The 18586-nt window shown below is 31.7% G+C and overlaps 1 protein-coding gene across 2 annotated transcripts; it reads right to left on the bottom strand.

Moving 5' to 3' along the window:
• Nucleotides 1-12998: 12998 nt before the first annotated feature.
• Nucleotides 12999-17235, bottom strand: LOC115973457 (putative E3 ubiquitin-protein ligase RF298). Of its 2 annotated transcripts, none has more exons than XM_031093721.1 (4): nucleotides 17136-17235; nucleotides 16649-16691; nucleotides 14397-16393; nucleotides 12999-13697 (listed from the first exon to the last, which is right to left on the bottom strand). In XM_031093721.1, the coding sequence occupies exons 3-4, from the start codon at nucleotides 16386-16388 to the stop codon at nucleotides 13206-13208; spliced, it is 2484 nt and encodes an 827-aa protein (XP_030949581.1). In that variant the 5' UTR covers nucleotides 16389-16393; nucleotides 16649-16691; nucleotides 17136-17235; the 3' UTR covers nucleotides 12999-13205. The 2 variants fall into 2 exon arrangements, with proteins under 2 accessions (XP_030949581.1, XP_030949582.1); XM_031093722.1 differs by lacking the exon at nucleotides 17136-17235 and adding an exon at nucleotides 17056-17102.
• Nucleotides 17236-18586: the final 1351 nt, after the last annotated feature.

The raw sequence follows: 18586 nt of genomic DNA, 5'->3' as shown, positions 1-18586 counted from the left end.
CTTTAAAGGTGGCGTGGAGGAAAGCAAGGTCTCTCAATGAGTCTTCTAGGAAATGGGTTGGTGACACTTGGCAGTCAAATAGGGGTTGAATTTTAGAGAGAGAGAGAGAGAGAAATGGTGCTATAGCCAAATGCCAACTGCTACACATAAAAGAAATGGGTTTTGTGTGGGTGTTTATTGGACAGAAGTGAAATGCTATTTGAGATTTTGATTAAGTTAATGAAACATTGAAGAAATTTGAAGAAGACCCACTTTTTAATTTTTAATTTTTATATTATCTTAAAGGAAAAGAAAAGAAAAAATCAAGATTATAAAAGAAGACCCACCCCCACCCAACAACTCCATCTCCAAGCCATGCAAGTGGGATTCTTGCTTCGAACGCCACGTCACTTAAAACTCGGCGCATCCAACTCCCATGCATTCGTGGTGGAGCCCATAAATTTGTCATAAAAAGATAGGATTTGCTGAGGGAATTTTTCTTCTTCCTTGTGAAATACACAAGAAGATGAGTAGTACTGAGTTTTGTGGGGTTCCTCATCTCATCTTTCAAAGGAACCCAACATTTTTTTGTCAAACATGGTTGTATATTACACTTTTTTCAAATAATTATTCTCCACTAGTACAAAGTTTCAGATTACTATTCATTTATCATCATCACCCGTATACTATGCACATAAGTTTTATATTGAAAAGTTTAGATATTCTACTATTAAAAAAAAAAAACTACATTGTAAATGGATCAAATTAAAAAACTACATTGTAAATGGATCAAATTATTCAAATTTGTAGGTTAAGAAAAAGTTAAGATTTGGTTTATATGGAAGGGATTCAATTTTAAATTTGATTTGATTGGAATTATACTACGCGCATAAGTTTTATATTGAAAAGTTTAGATATTAGACCATAGGGAAACACACACACACACCAAAAAAAAAAAAAAAATCTACATTGTAAATGGATCAAATTATTCAAATTAAAAAACTGCATTGTAGATGGATCAAATTATTCAAATTTGTAGGTAAAAAGTTAAGATTTGGTTTATATGGAAGGGATTCAATTTTAAATTTGATTTGATTGGAATTTTACCATGAGATTTTTCAAATTTATACGCACAAATATGATTATTTCAAATTAGGGATAGTGACATTTTATTTTAAAAAATCTCTTTAAATTTGAATTTGAAATTTTAGTTCTTAATTAATTTCTTAAAAAAAAAAATCTTTGAGAGATTTTTTTTTTTAATCAAGAGTTAAAGACTCATTTATAGTACACACCACATCAGATTATATTAGAAAAAATTGTATAACGGTTTTGTTTATAACAACCATGTCCTGCCTATTGAGCCGTGCCATTTTGTATTGTTTATTTTTCAGTTTTTGAAAATTATTTGAAATAATTATATCTAAAAAAATGCAAAATTTGAAAATGGTGTATTTCAAAAATACAATTTCACAATTATCATAGAGTTATAAGTTGAAATTCTATCTAATCTATAGATAATAAATTAATAATAATACAATTTCAAATCACCGTGTCTAATTGGCACTAAATTCAATACTATGAATGAGATGCAAATGCAATTCAAAGTTCAAACATCTATGTGATAAACAGATTTCAATTTGGTTTTTTATGCACCATATATCTTAAAATCTTTTCCAATTTAAAATCCAAGTTTTTTTAGAAAAATTGATTGTAGACTTTATTGGATAATATTAATGTATACAATTGAGAAAAGGAAAATATAGGAATTTGTTTATACCAAAACAAATGCCCCTTTCTCTTCTGCAAGAAGAGAGAGTTGCAAACATGAATACACCATTTTGTATTGTTTATTTTTCAGTTTTTGAAAATTATTTGAAATAATTATATCTAAAAAAATGCAAAATTTGAAAATGGTGTATTTCAAAAAATTCAATTTCACAATTATCATAGAGTTATAAGTTGAAATTCTATCTAATCTATAGATAATAAATTAATAATAATACAATTTCAAATCACCGTGTCTAATTGGCACTAAATGCAATACTATGAATGAGATGCAAATGCAATTCAAAGTTCAAACATCTATGTGATAAACAGATTTCAATTTAGTTTTTTATGCACCATATATCTTAAAATCTTTTCCAATTTAAAATCCAAGTTTTTTTTAGAAAAATTGATTGTAGACTTTATTGGATAATATTAATGTATACAATTGAGAAAAGGAAAATATAGGAATTCGTTTATACCAAAACAAATGCCCCTTTCTCTTCTGCAAGAAGAGAAAGAGTTGCAAACATGAATACAAGAGTTGTAAATACAGTAAAAAAAAAGTTTGCCTAAAATTAAAACAAAAGTTTTTTTTTTTTGGTAAAGCTTTAGCATCATTGAGTAGTCTCTGCAATCACTTTATTCAGTATTCCCTGATAGAAAACGCTTTGCAACATAAAAAGTTTCTTTTGGTATCAGACTCCACTTTCGTAATCTTGAGATCAGCATTGTGAGAACTAAACTCACGGATTAAATGTTTCCATTTTGAAAGTCTAGGTTTATTTAAAACTCAAGCTTGTTTTATAATCAATGGGCAGATATCATATTAAAATTTTATGGTGGAAAGATCATAGCAAAACATTGTTAGTAACTTATTTTATAGCTAAATGCATAAACCAAGGTGGATAAATTTTTTAAAAATAAAGTCATTCCAAAAACATTAGCATTTACTCCAAAATTTTAATTAAAATTAGCTTTTGAGCACGCGCTCACTCATGTGCTCAGAGACTCTTCTATTTTTTGAGCGCGTGCTCAGAAACTCTTCTATTTTTTGGGTAAAAAAAAGAAAATGAATACTATGGTGAGTTTTGTAGATTGGAGAAATTTTAAAACTAACAAAAAAGTGATCCTATTTTGTAGGGAGTTAGTGAGTAGAAGTAGGAATTTAAATCAACGTAAAAATAGGAGTTTATTAGAAGCAGGAAGACATTTCAATGTAGAAGTAGGAATTTATTATTTTTGTCAATTTACTATTTTAACCTCATTTTTAAGTTTTAGGTAGGGGTATTTTTGACAATAAAAAAAATAATAACTAACCTTCTTTTGCCAATTTACTATTTTAACCCCATTTTTAAGTTGTTGGTTAATTAATTTAGGTGTATTTTTTATAGGAAAAAAAAGCAATAACTAACTTTCTGAATCCTCTTAATATATACATATATAGGATCATAATTCTTTTGGAATTAGGTATCTTTTTACTAAAGTTATTATTATTATTATTATTACTAGCTAAATTAACACACAATGTACGGTGCATTTTATTATTAGATTTCTCCAATATTTCAATAATTTTTCTTCGTAAAAAATTAAAATATTTAGTGTTCTATTTTTATAGACAAAAAAGAAAAACAATTAGAGTAGTGTAATGATTTCATCATACTATATGTGTTTACAAATTTGAAAACTGCATGATATAGTGACTAATATAGATATGCATGTTTCATGTCTATTCAAAAATGCAAATATCATTTTGATAAATAAGCAAATATCATTCTTAGTGTAATGATTTCATCATACTATATGTATTTACAAATTTGAAAACTGCATGATATAGTGACTGATATAGATATGCATGTTTTATGTCTACTCAAAATTGCAAATATAATTTTGATAAATAAGCAAATATCATTCTGAATGGTACATTCTTAATTGTGTATTATTAAAATTTTCTTCTTTTTTGTTGGACTTTGTTTCTCCTGTTGTGAAAGTAACTAAATTTGACCAAGAATATCATATTCCAAATAAATTATTTCTTGTGTAAATCTGAGAAAATTGACATCAGAATTTCATTAAAGATAAATAATTAATATAAAAAATAAATATGTTTATCCTATTAGTAATTTTTTAAATTGCATAGAATAATATTTTAAATATATAACACAAAGAAGAATGTCATCCTATTAACGCGAAGAATAATTACATAAAATAATCTTTTTAATATATAATACGAAAATTAATAATGTCATATTCCAAATCAAATATTGTTATTATAATTATAATTATAATTACTCTAAATAAAAATAGTTTCTTATATAAATGTGGGAAGGGTAAGATCTGAGTACGGAATAGGGCCCGTGGGCTCAGTCCGAGGAGATGGAAGGGCCCACCCACACATCAGTCTTGGCCCAACACATGGATGAGAATTCCAGGAGGAAAGATGAAGATGCCGACTCCCTAAAGAGCCTGAAGAGTGAGCGTTTTTTGGGAAGCGTCGAGCAGGCCACTTGCACCGAAAGACAAAATACCGAAGAAGACAGTATAGATGTACAAGCAAAGAAGAAGGGAAATGTCCAGATAAAGTAGTCATCACATCCTCATTCAATGCACTACACCAACTCAGTTGGAGTATTAATGGAGGAATGACCCTTGAATAGTACCCTCACAGCTTGCAGCACATTTTACCACCTCCAGCAAAATCTTGATGGGACAAGCATCCAAAGGAAGGTCAGTGACTGTACAAGTGGAGGACTAGGATGCAATTCAGCTGGCTATATAAAGAAAGGAAACCCCTCCAGAATGGGGGACGAAAAACTGAAAAGAAATATATACATTGTGTAGCACTATCCTATAATTGAGACTTGAACATTATATGAACAACTGCTCCTCGGCCAAACTCGAGGAAGTATCAATCCCAAAACTTGTTCCTCTCTTATGAATAATTTAACGTTTTCTCCATTAACTTAAAAGCAAAACCATACAAGTGCACTAAAAGTTGACCTCGGAAGCCCACTCTAATACAAATTAATTGTATTGGGTTGTCTTACCTAAACACACTTTTCTAAGTGGGCTTAGTTTGTTTGGTTCGCTTACAATAAAATTTATAAAAGCAATCGTATAAATTCTTCTAATAAAAATTAATGCACAACTATAAATAATTAATATATCCATTTATTTTATTGACTAATTCAATAAACTTCATACTCTTACTCTCTTGCATAAGATCTTTACTATATATATATATATATATATATAAAGAGAATTCTCCTCTTTTAACAAGACTTTTATATGATTCAAAAATACTCTCATTAATGAAGGGTAAGTTCATTTAGAAATAGTGTCATAAATGTCAAATAACAAATTTCATTTTGAATTCAAAAAGAGAATTCCTAAAATTTAGGATATTTTCCCTTCACATTCAAAAAAGAAATTATAGTTATTGCTTATCTCCAAAGTTTATTATTTTTATTTTTTTGAAAAATAAATATATATTTCTAAATTATAATAGATGCAAATTATTAACTTTTATTAAAAAAATATATGATCATAAATGTCAAATAACAAATTTCATTTTAAATTCAAAAAGAGATTTCCTAAAATTCAGGATTTTTTTCCCCTTCACATTTAAAAAAGAAATTACAGTTACTGTTTATCTCTAAAATTTATTATTTTTATTTGTTTGAAAAATAAAAATATATATTTCTAAATTATAATAGATGCAAATTAAAATAGATACAAATTATTAACTTTTATCCAAAAAGTAAAAATAAAAAAGTCTCTGTGCATGCTAAGAGACGTGTGTGTGTGTGTGTGACTATTATTATTTTATAATTCAATAATCACGACAATGGAGAAACGTGAAACTTGTTAATCTAAATGCTAATCAAATAAGTTGGACAATTTTCAGACACGAACCAGCTTATTTTCATTGGCTTATGGAATGCATGCAGTGTCATTATATGAATCTAATTTTGAATACCCCTGCCACTGGGATCCGAAAGGGTGTTTGCATAATTTCACTATGAGGTCCCACTCCCACGAAGGCCTCTGTTTAGCCCCTATAAAAGGTAGCCAGATATCAAAAAGTTGACAAATGTGGAATCCACTCGATACTTTCTGTTTTTAATATACAGATTAGGTAGATAATTTTCTTATTTATAGGTAATTTAATATGCGGGTCTAGCCTGGATTTGATGTGTCAAGGGAAACGCCAAATGCATGGGGTTGTCTGGTCTTGGGAGCACTAATTATGGTCCTAGCAAAATGACAAGTCTCTCTTCTTGTCACCATTTGTACATTTGCTTATGAGTTGTGGCTGTTGGGAGTTTCTTCCAATAATCTTACTGATAAGAACTCTACATAATACTCCTTAATGATGATGGCAAGGCCTATAATTTAGAGAGTGGGGAAGAGTACTGTACCCTGCAAGATTAAAAGTTGTTATGTATTAATGATGAAAACAAAGGTCTAATATCTATCAGAGGTCAATTGCCATGATGAATTTAAAGCTACTTATTCAATAGGGATGTCTCGTTTTAGGAATTTCAATTAAATGGTTGGATGGGCAAGTATGAGCTGTAGTAAATTCGTATTGTTCCCCAAGGATATAGTTTAGTGTGTTTATATATTTCTGTCATACAATTTTAACCTTTTTTTCCCCCCAAATACTAGTAAAGGGACTCTAAGGAAAAAAAAAAAAAAAAAATCATGGATCACAAGGTTAGATGTTATTGCCAAGAGCTTTGTAGCTCAACTTGTTGGCAAGTTCAAGTGTTTTCAATGGAAACATCTAGGGTTCAAAACTTCCCACTCCAAACTATCGAATTATCAAAAAAAAGAAAAGAAAGGATCACATGCAAGTTTTAAATGTTAACCATATAATTGTGGCATTTTCTATATGGATAGAATTTTCCTTCCAATCTATTTAGGGAAAATTTCTTTCACCATGACAAATCAAATGAGAATGCATGTGTACTTTTAGTTACATAACTTTTTTGAGCAAAAAAGAGAGAGTTTCAACCTATGGCATCTGCTCCTAATGATAGCTCTTTATCATCAGACCATGACACCAATCAGTTTTTTGGTGTAGGCGGAGATTGAACCACAAATCTCTTATACAACCATCAGAAACTTTACCAGTTAAGTTAACTGGAACCCACTTTAGTTACATAACTTAATCATGTGACTTGTTTACTTTATTTATTAAATTATGTGATTTAATATGTGTGGTTATACTTATGAACCGACACATAATGGGTTAGATTAGTTTGTAGTAATCACACTAACACTCTAACAGGATGTTAAGCATTAAAAGATAAAGAAAGTAGTCAAAGCACAACTGCAGAAGTGTTTAATTATTTTCGAAAGGAAAATGTATTTATTTTTAAAATTTTGGGAGGAAACTAAATGCACCCCCATTTAAATGTGGAATTCAATTTTTTATGACCACGCAAACCTTCTATGGATAATTGAGATTGTTTCCCTATAAGCTATAATGAGCTCCCTTCTTGAGTCATCGAGAGTACATATTGAATTAACTCAAACAATCCCCACATATCTAGACCTAGGTGGTAGTTGAACATCATAAAATAGCTTGCATTCATGAGCATAACCAATCTTATCCAAGTAGTGACCAGAGCTTTTATGTTGCAAAGCATAATTCACATGGCTTGGGTGCTCAATGTTCCTTTTTTTTTTTTTTTTTTTTAAGAATACTAAGTATTTTAACACACATTATAACAATGCTGTGTAATAAAAAAGGTTTAACTCTTGGATACACAACACAGACTTTAAACCTTTTTAATTTACACATATTTTTCAATATGGGATTAACCCACTATTTTTTCTTTTAAGAATATTAAATATTTTAAAACACACAAAAAAAAAAATTTAAAAAAACTGACAATAATGTATAGTTCTTCAAATTATTTGAGTTGGGACTATACTGTACTAGACTCATTAATACGTAAGTCTACTTCATGCCAACAAGGAGCCACAGGCCTGAGCTTGAACTTGCTAGAGTCACTATACTCCATTCAGGTCAAATCATAAAAATGATAGTAACAGAGTCTCTATTATTGTCCTGTTATATGGTCCACTGCCTTAGCTGGACCATATATAGTGCTTCTATATTTGTCTTGTCTGTGTTTCTTACACTGTTTACTATATCCTTGTACCCTCAAAGCAAATTTAAATGAAGCATTCCAATAACACCCAGCCCTGTCATAGAAGTTAGTTTAGTGTTTTGATTCTCAAAACAAATAGTTTAGTGTTTTAGGTAAGAATATTGCACTTACTTGAGGCAAAAGTTAGTTTTTTCTTTCAATATGGACTCATCCACTTTACGTTAAATGAAAGTAAGAGTAATATTACGAGTACTACCGGGACCATGATGAGGCTGTTATTGTGGACACAACACATTCATTAAAATACTATTACACAAATTACTCAATTCTTATCAAATTTCATGTAAACGATAATTGGACTCTTACTGTCAAGTCACACTCGTTAAGTTGGTTTTTAAGCCCAATACAGTTCGGCTTTCATGATGAATCTAGCATGACATTTGTCTAAAGTAATCTGATAAGTCCTTCCTGCATACCACGATTAGTTCTATCTGATTTAGTAAATCCTTCTGCATTTGATTTATTTGTTTATTTTGGATCATACATTTTGCATCGGATAGGCAAACCTGCGCCGCACAAAACAACAGTGGGATTCATCCATTTGCACATGAAGGAAACCAGTAGGCATTTTACTTTTAAAAATCTGTAAAGTGTCTCACTCTGACATCCCTACAAGTGGATCAATTATTTACATCAAATCATTTGGACAAAATATCCTTCTTCCGAGCAGATTGTCGGAATTAAAATAAGTTTTTTAGATAGTAGACTTTTCAAAATCTTATTCGTCTATTCTAAAATGAGTGTATATTAGAATTTTTTTTATGTGATAGTAATTTAAATAGATAATATTTGATTACATGTTAATGACATGACAAGATCCAATGCCATCATTTTAAAATTGTTCGAAAGAATTTCATTATTTTTACAATAGGATTACCCTAAAAACTTATAAGCTTAATAAAAGTGCTTTTTCCTTATTGTTTACTTTTGGGAAGGGATGGCGGTTTTATCATTGTGAATTCAACTGTACAGTTGTATTGGTTAATGACCATATGGTTGAATTTAATTGTCTTTAAAAATTATTACCGTTGTTCTTATTTCATGATCATTATAATCATATAATTGAATTCAATTAAATAATCCAAGATATAATACATAAGCTTTGTCTAAGTTTTAACCATTGGAATATAGAATATGATATAAATGTATCTTTTAAAAGGAACATGATGGAAAATACAGTACAAGTGTCTAAAACTAAATGTATTTGATAGCTGGAATCAACTTGGATCCAATGTTCATGTGCGCTAAACCGATAGGATGTTGACAAATGATAGTATCCTATCAAGTCCAATACTTTTGTACGTTGAACCCAAGCCTTGCCCTTGCTAATTATCAAGCATTAACAGCTCTTTAGATGGCCATGGCCTTAATGAATTGTGGATTAGCTCGATTATAAAAAAATGTGTACGTAAATAGAAAATGACCACAAAAGCGATTGATTTAAATGTTATTTCTTGACAAAAATATACTTAAAATACTCGGACAGATATATACAAACTTACCTCATTTGATGTATGGATTGATAAATTTAACCAAATTTGACTTCTTGATAAATAGACTACGTACAGAACATTGAAAACCCAATATAGAATGACAAGATTCATGGATATGGATAGACTTATATAATTATAATACAAGTTTTCACAATAATATTTTTATCTGTCTAAGTGACAAAATATCATTAATTCTGTTATTTCCTGTCTGGTTAATTTTATCTATATCAATAAAAATAAATCTTGGTAAATATATGGTAGAGGAGAGAGCATTTTCTCGCCCTAATACTGCAAAAGGTTCATTATAATAAATATGCCATTGCTATCCATTGAATGCGAACTTGGACATGAGACAAAATGCTAGTGATATTGATGATGTAACCCAAAGAGACAATGAGTTATTATAATGACAATCATGTATAGGTTTTTCTTTAAAAAAATTATAATATAGACATTATTGACTATTACACAACTCTTTGGGCAATAGTTAATGCCTCCATTCGGCAACCTAAACTCTACGTAAGATTAGGATTCTGTGAAATTCTTAATATAATTCCATTCCGTTATATTAATTCATTTTGAAATGAGTATTAGATTTTTTTTTCATAATCTCTAACATTCAAAATAAAATTTAATTATCATCATTTTAAATATCTATTCAATATTATGCATGTACAATACACAGATAATATAGCAATATTTAAAACTAAATTGCTATACTAAATTTGACCCTTCAAGAGTAAGAGATATACTAAAATTCAAAACTAAATTAATACATGAAATAAAACTAGCATCTATTCAATTTAATGTTATATAATAACACACATAGTACAATAAATAATTATAGTAAAGAGTACTAAATTTTAGTTAATTGAAGTATTCTTGTACAAGAATAATATGGAAAACGTCTAATACATGTTTATTTTTTTTAATTATAGAAAATGTGTTGTATATTAAATTTTATTTTTTATTTATTTATTTTTTTAAGTATATGCATCTATCAAAGATAAAGTTTTCCTTGAACCGATTTTGAGAAATCACTTCTAACCGATTATGTGGCAATCATATATGTAACCATTCTCATGTGTACTTTTTTGCCAATAAGCAATGAGAAATGAATTTTAGAAAGACATGAAAATAATATTAGTACGATAAATAATTATAGTAAGTATTACTAAAGTCTATTTATTTTTCTATATTTAAAAAAAAAGGGTAATATTTCAAAGTATATTTGCTTTGTACAATAAAAAAGAGTTTAAAAAAAAAAAATACGCATGTATATACAGCTTCCTTTTCTGATAGGCAATGAAAAATGAGGTTCAAAAAAAAAAAAAAAAAAAAACAGTTGGACATATCAACGTCGTGCCTTTTAAGTCAATTGGTCATTTTTGACTCCTGTATATGTGTCAGGACTTAGGAGTATACGGCACTCTACTGTAACAATAAGATCCTTTAACTTGTGTCTTATTTTGCTTGTACATCAATTTAGAATGAGCATGCTAGCTAAATTTGCATCTTCATATTGTTAACAAAGGAAAAGGTTGACAAATATGTGTTTTATGCTCACAATTTTGATTGTAAGATAGGAAACTATATATGATGAAGATGCAAGAAATCATGGATGATTTTATAGGACCTTTCTGTTTTCCTGGGGGTACGATATCCTTAATGATCCTAGTCATTCATATTGTTATAATCTCAACCATTAGTGTATATTTATATAGATAAACTAATTAACTTAATGGATGGTTAAGGATTATATGGATATCAATATATCATACTCTAAAAAATATTCTGAGGTACTATAGAAGGATCATACTACCTATATTTAGGAACATTGTCACTAAATTGATGCACATGTTTGTTGTACTTTTATGTTTAAAAATCCTTGTTAATAAGATTTAAAGGAAAATACTTGGTACGTTCCAATCAGCTCAATTACTTAAGTTTCTTGTTAAATAAAAGATCTCATCAAATTACATCTACCAAAAGAAAATTCATTTGGTGATTGCTGCTTTGCATATAATGATAAAGAATAATTATCAAATAATTGATACCAAAGTTTGAAATCCTATCTTATTTTTAAAAAGAGATTTTGACCATCGAATGAAATTGCCAAACGTGTTTTACTAATATAGACTTTAGAGATCACTAATATAGACTTTACCCTATATCTCTAATTTTTTTTAATTCAATTAAATTGAAAGACGAACTAATTAGTAATTAACCACTGTGAACTACCCCTGAAAACTGCAACTGCCACAAAATAAAGAAAATGGAAAAAAGAAGTGGACACAAGTACAACACACATGCTGATAAGGACAAGAATGCACATGTTTTTAGACTTTTAGCATTGATGGCTAATCTACCATTATAATTCTTTAAGTAAATTCTAACAGCTAAACTTAAAATCTAATTATACCGAACACCTTTCTAAACGCAGGACTCATTCATAGAGGCATAGAATCGGATCCAATTATACCACACATGCAAATGGTTTCTCCACAAAAGATAAATTAATAAAAATCTACAGCCAACTAAAGTTTGCGTGTGTGCACGCATGTGTTAGAATAACTAAAATTTTGTTTTTAATAATTCTATAATTGGATAAAAAGAATTTAATTTGAACCATAAACGTTTCAATTGAAAACATCAAAAGGTCTTAGTTGAGCTTATAGCTCTTGGCCAAAATAACCAACTATCATAATGGATAAGCAGTAGCAATTTCTTGTGATTGTACTGGGTAAGGCTAGTTTGGGCTATAGAAGAAAAGGACGTATCAATGACAAAAGCTCAGCTTAATGAGCCCAAATTAACGAGAAATGGCAGCAAAGTAAGGATCTTGTTGGACCTAGGCAAAAGCTCAAACAAACTAAGACACCTACTGAAACCAATAATCAAGCCTGATAATTACCAGAGCAAGCTCCAATCTATCTTGATTGAATTTTGTCCTTTGAATTGTGTTTCATCATAATCTCCTTTCTGGACTAGGCCATCCAAACTGCTTTTCTACGACGAAACTTTCTTGGTTTCTTTACTCTTCCTTGTTAATGCATTATGCAATAGTACTACAAATGCTTCATGTTGCCCTTTTCTTTCCCCTTCCATGAGATTGGCAAAAAACATTATATAACCTGAAGAGGTGCATTGTAGCTAAAATGAAACAAGCTTGCTTTGAAATGTTAATGAATTTAAAGGTAGATTTTCCGCCACAAGGTGATCTTTGAAGCCAATATAGAGATTCCTTAGCAATATGAGGAAGAGCATGAGAATTTAACTTTGTTGTAGATGCCTGAGAATTTCTTAGGTAACAAACTAGGAGCTTATGGTCAGGCATGCACTCCTTACCTACCACTATAAGCTATCATAATTCAGAGAAAAGAAAAAACAAGTAAGCTAATTTACAACAATGGATGATTTTAGTGTTGAAATATCAGAGCAATATTTTTAATAATAATAATGCTAAAGAAGAAGAAGAAGGTGGATTTCATTTCTATTAAAAGCTTTAGCTTGCTTTACAAAGTTAAATTTGACTCTATGAACTACTTTTTTCCTTTCTGTTTTTTTCTTTTTCTTTCTATTTTTGTTTGTTTTGGGTTTTGCTACTCTTTTTTTTTTTGGTATGAACTATGAAAAACCCAAAAAGGAACACAATAAAGAAAAGGGGAAGGGGATCCATATTGATCTGAAATGATTCGAAATGGAATCTCTTTAGAGGATCCATTTACAAATCATTACTACAATTCTCCATTCTCCATTCCTGCTAAAAGGTGTCCAGCCGCTATGGACAAGCAAAACGCGCATTAAACCTCAACATAATTGGGGCTCTGCAGGCAGGGCAGTCTATCATCCCTTTTTTCTCATGGAGCTCATTGCATTTTGCACAGAGAAGCTGGTGTGCACATGGAAGGAAAAGCACTGTCTTTTCCTCTGATAGGCACATGGCACACTCCCGCTCCAGTTTTAAGCCTTGAGGATTCTGGTTGCGCTGCATAGCTTGGACACCTGAGCTGCCTGTTGAGGAGGAACTTGCTTCAGTGCCACTCCGAAGTGCTGCTATTGCAGAAGAGTCAGCCTCCATTTTCATTTGGGAAAGCTTCTGCTCAAGCTTTTTAATTTCTTCTTTATATTTCTGCACTTCACTTTCTGCTTTCTGTTTGATAATTTCCTCCTCTGCTTTTGCTTGAGCTTCAAGTCGTTCCCTTTCCTGTCTTATGGAGGCAGCCTGGGCAAGTAGGTTTTCCTTCTCCATCCTCTCTTGTTTCCATCGGGCCTGCAATATTATTAACTACTACTAGTGAAGAAGTTCCAGACAATTAAAACCATAAAAATCATTTGTCTACAACATAGACACATTAGCACATGAAAAGAAAGCACAGAAGTTTTCAGATCTTCTCTATAATTTGAATAGTTAAAAAATGGCCTTATGAAATTAAATGGTAAGGATGGCTTAGGGATGGCATACAATGGAGCTTTTACATGCATAGTGAGCCAAGCCCATGTCAAAATGCAATCTGACTGACTAATTTTACCAACTTCAACACTGATTTATTTGGAGTTTTGTTCCTTCCCTTCTTTAAACATTGGGGCCACATAAACCAATCAAGTTGATTTGATGACAAAGAGAACTCCTGATGTGTTAACAATAGCATTTGGTCATGCAGTTACTGTAGTGTAAGTCTTGTGATAGGAACTGCAGGGAATTTTGCAGATGTATTTTGCTGGGAAGCAACAAAGGTTATGAAGTGTTTATAGTATGTGTCGTGTGTTCTCTTGGTGCCTTTCAATTCTATGACCTACCTAGTATGTTTGAAAGAGACAAAGTGTGACTTGGTGCCAATGCAAGGAAAATATTTTTGAGTATACAATAACCATATTTGCATGTGATATCCATGAGTTCACCACTGCTGTAATACACACACACACACACACACACACACACACATAACAGATAAATAGTACATGAGCAAACCTCAGTTTTGTCGTAGAGATTCTTAGCCTTGCCCGATTCCTTTTGCAACTTAGCTACCATTTCCTTCTTTGTCCCAAGCTCTTCCTGCAATGCTGCCTTTTGCCCCTCCCATGACTGGACCTTTTTCAGAGTTGCCTGCTCCCTCTCCACTGTTTCTTGATAACTTGCAGCTGACTCTGAAGCCTGTAATTTTGCAGCCTCTAACTCCTCCTTCAGCACTGAATTTTGCACCTCAAGCCTGCGAAGAGTAGAATCTGCTATCTCAACCTCAGCAGTGGCATTACCCAAGGCATTTTCCATCTCAGACAGCCTCTTAGTTGTGTTCTCCTCTAAGATTTTCTTCTCCTTTTTCTTCTCTTCAGCTTCTTCCTTCTCTAGTCTCAATGCTTTAAGCTCAGCCTGATCCTTGCCAAGCCTATGAGCAGCCTGCATAACCTTCTGATTGGCCCATTCAGTCCAACATTGCAGCTCATCCTGTAGTTCTTGCAGCCGTGGAACCAGTTTCAAAACCAGTTCATCCTTCTCATCTTGCGGTACATACTTTCCCAGAGACTTGTCATATGGAATTCCAGCATAGTAATCAGGAATCTGAGGAGCCTTAGGGGTGTTGACCTGGGCCTTTGGGTTGGATTTCATCTCAGCTGTAGACGATGTAGATGTGGGAGCATTTTCTGTTGCACCTAAAGTAGATGGAATCTTGCTAACAGGAAGACTTCCATCTGCTAAAGGGACTTCAGCTCCAACTTCTGTACCTCTCTTTGAGACAACATTTTTCATCTGTACACCAGCAAGTTCAGATGGTGGTTTCAGTCTTTTTTCCAAAACAAAACCACCAAAGCTAGAGTGTTTCCCAGGTCTAAAACTCCCTTTTGACCCACAAGTCTTGTAACTTTTATCCATATGAATGCACTTGTGCCGAAGTGCTGCAAGTTCTTTCTTGGTCCGCCCCTTGCGACCAGCTCCTGATTTTTCTTCACAGGTACAACTTTGTTCAGTAGGCTGGACACATTCTTCAGTGGTACCAAAAGATTTCTCTACAGTGAATGACAATGAAACTGTACTCTCTTTTTCTGGAGCTACCCTTTCCGAAGCAAGATCTTTAGGGTTGGGTAAATTCGAGAAACTTCCAAATTTGACTGTTTTAGGCAGAGGATTTTGAGCATTAAGGAGTGAAGGCTTCGGGAAATTTGGTTCTTGGCCAGAGCTTTGTGCCTTGGATTTGAATTGGGGAATAGAGGAACTAGAGGAGCTCTCTCCTGAAACATCTTTACGACCAGAACCACTAAAAGGATCTCCTTCTAGTGCAATAGCCTGTGGAACGTTCAAGTCACATATCAACAATAACCACATTACTTCCACAGCAGATAAGGATGGCCTAACCTCCCTAAGCACACCGACTATTTCCAACATCGTGTACTCAACCAGCTGCTGTAAGTCATCAAACATGTTGTCTCTTGAAGCACCGGTATCTTTCCCTTGCTCCAAAAAATAGAGAGTATCTTTCACGATATTCATCACAGGGTTACCTTCAAAATAAAGGCCACCCCTCGAAACAACCTTTTCAGCAACCTCCTCACTATACCCAAGTTCAACAAGCTTCTCTATTGCATTTTGGAAAACATCTTGCAAGTTAGACAACAAAATTTTTTCAAGCTGACATGCAAGAGGATCATCCTCCCAGTCAAAAGGATCAGATGCTTCCGTTTCTGGTCCCTCTTTAGGCTGATCCAACCCCACCTCCAATTTGACTTCACATGGAGAGCTTTGAGATATCTCGGGAGAGAACTCATACCTAGGGAACTCAGTCAAGGACAGGGGGGCATTAACTGGGTTCCCTATAGAAGGATCTCCTAATTTTCTCTTGTTTTTTCCTATATCCTTGGGTGAGACAGATACAGACCCTTTCTTACTACCTTTCTTCCTACCAATATCAGTAACTTCATCCATTTCTTGAACAACAAGAGTCAAGTCACCAGTTGAATCTACAGACATAAAGCCTATATATTCCAAAAAATCAAAAAGAACAAAATTAAAGAATATACATATAGAAATTTTGTTTAAATCACAAATGAGCAGCAAAATTCTCAAACAATCCACTGAAAAATTAGTGAATATCGAGCCCGTGTATTCAGTACAATGCAGATCAAACTCTTCAATTCAGTAATGCTTAATTCCCAACAAAAAGATAATCAAATAACAAGAATCTCAAGAATAACAAGAACAGCAAGAATAACAAGAAAAAAAAACCATACCTTTGTTACTGAGTGAGAGCAAATGGGCAAAAGAAGCTGTCTCCTGTATCAAAGAACTCAAACTGATCAAAACAAGACCTATCCAGAAACCAAGAACTCAAAAAAGATACTGAGTCTGAACAAACCACAAGGCTAGATAACAAAACTCAAGCACAAACAGGTTCTGAGCACAACCGGGCTATATAGACCAGCAAGTAACGCATGCACCCAGATAACACCAAATACCATAACACCACCAAACACCCATTACACAAAAGGCAACCACGAGGCATCAAAATACAATGCCCAGCTCGAAAACCCACCAAAATCTATCCTAACAATCACAACAAAATTTGAATATAGAGCCCAAAAAACAAACAAACAAACAAACAAGAACCCAATAGAGTAAAATACACAAATTTTCATACCCTTTAAGAATGTAACGTATAAGCTTAAACGCTGAGGTTCAATATGACACCAATAACAAAAGCACTGGCACGTTACTTACATGGAGAAACTAAGCGGCATTGGGCACCATTTGATTGGCCATATCAAAGCAAATATGCAAAGCTTTTGTTTTTTCACTACCAACTGTGTGTGTTTGTGTGTTTGTCACTGTTGTTGCTTTCATTCAGAATGGTTTGGTTTATACTTTATATATATATGGCCCAATTCAGCTTATATGGTAGGCCCTAACCGTGTCTAGGCCCACCATGAAGCCATGTGTATGGCATTGACTCAAAAATGAGTAATGAACCTTCTATGTTTTTTTGTAAGCAATAATGATAATGAACCTTCTCAGATTATGTTTTTGATTACAAAGATGTGAAATTTAATCACTTTCCAAAATTAAATTTTATGTGAAATTTTTACTTATTAAATTCCTTTTAAAGAAAATAAATGCTCATTAAATTCCTTATATAGTATTTATTTAAAGTACTCTTTTTAATAAATATATGAGGAATTTAATGGGTAAAATTTTCACATCTTCAATTAAAATGTAATCTTAGAAAGTGAGAAAATTTCATCTTTGTAGTCAAAAACATAATCTGAGAAGGTTAGGGCCTACCATATAAGCTGAATTAATGGCCAAAAAAAAAAAAGTACTTTAATAAATATATAAGGAATTTAATGAGTATTTATTTTTTTCAATGGAATTTTAAAAATAAATAAATACTCATTAAATTCCTCATGTGCTTATTAAAGTACTTTTATATCTACTCACATTTTACATACCAATAATCATTTACCACATCAGCAAATTGTAAAATATTTTATAAAATAGTTTTTGTTTATAGTATTTTTCTTATGAGTAATGCTACAGTCACAAACTATTTTACAATATTTTTACAAACTATTAATGTGGCAAATTCTTATTAGTTATAATATGGGTCCACTACTAACATCACATTTATATTTACCAATAATTATTTGAAAATTACTAAAGTAACATTAGCAGTTTGCAAAAATATTGTAAAATAGTTTGTGTCTGTAGCATTACTCTTTTCTTATATAAGGGTAGACTTCACTCATGGATCCCACACATGGGATGCAAGTCTTCTAGTGCACCAATTTTGTGAAATAATTCCTTCTTATGTAGATGGCAATGAGTGGGATTGAATGTATTTTCCTACTTGGTTATATTTGAATAAAATGGGTTTGAGATTTTATTTTTTATTTTTTTTTTAAAAAGGAACAAGATGAGCCTAGGTTCTTTTAAAAAAATAATAAGATTGTGTTATACCGTGAATACCTTAATCCAACCTAATTATGTATTTAAATTATTACTTTTATAATTAAGTCCTTCAAAGAACACAACAAACATTCACAATATTCCCGAATCAACATACTACCTCATACTTAGAGACATTTAGAACTCTACCTTAAAGTTATTGTGAATTTTTTCTATCTAAATAGAATGATTAAGAAAAAGAATAAATATGGTCAAACTTAACGAAT

The sequence above is a fragment of the Quercus lobata genome, unplaced genomic scaffold (assembly GCF_001633185.2).
Source record: "Quercus lobata isolate SW786 unplaced genomic scaffold, ValleyOak3.0 Primary Assembly Scq3eQI_279, whole genome shotgun sequence".
In the NCBI taxonomy this organism is placed as follows: Eukaryota; Viridiplantae; Streptophyta; class Magnoliopsida; order Fagales; family Fagaceae; genus Quercus; species Quercus lobata.
The sequence above is the reverse complement of the archived record's forward strand: the minus strand, read 5'-3'. Positions and strand labels throughout refer to the sequence as shown.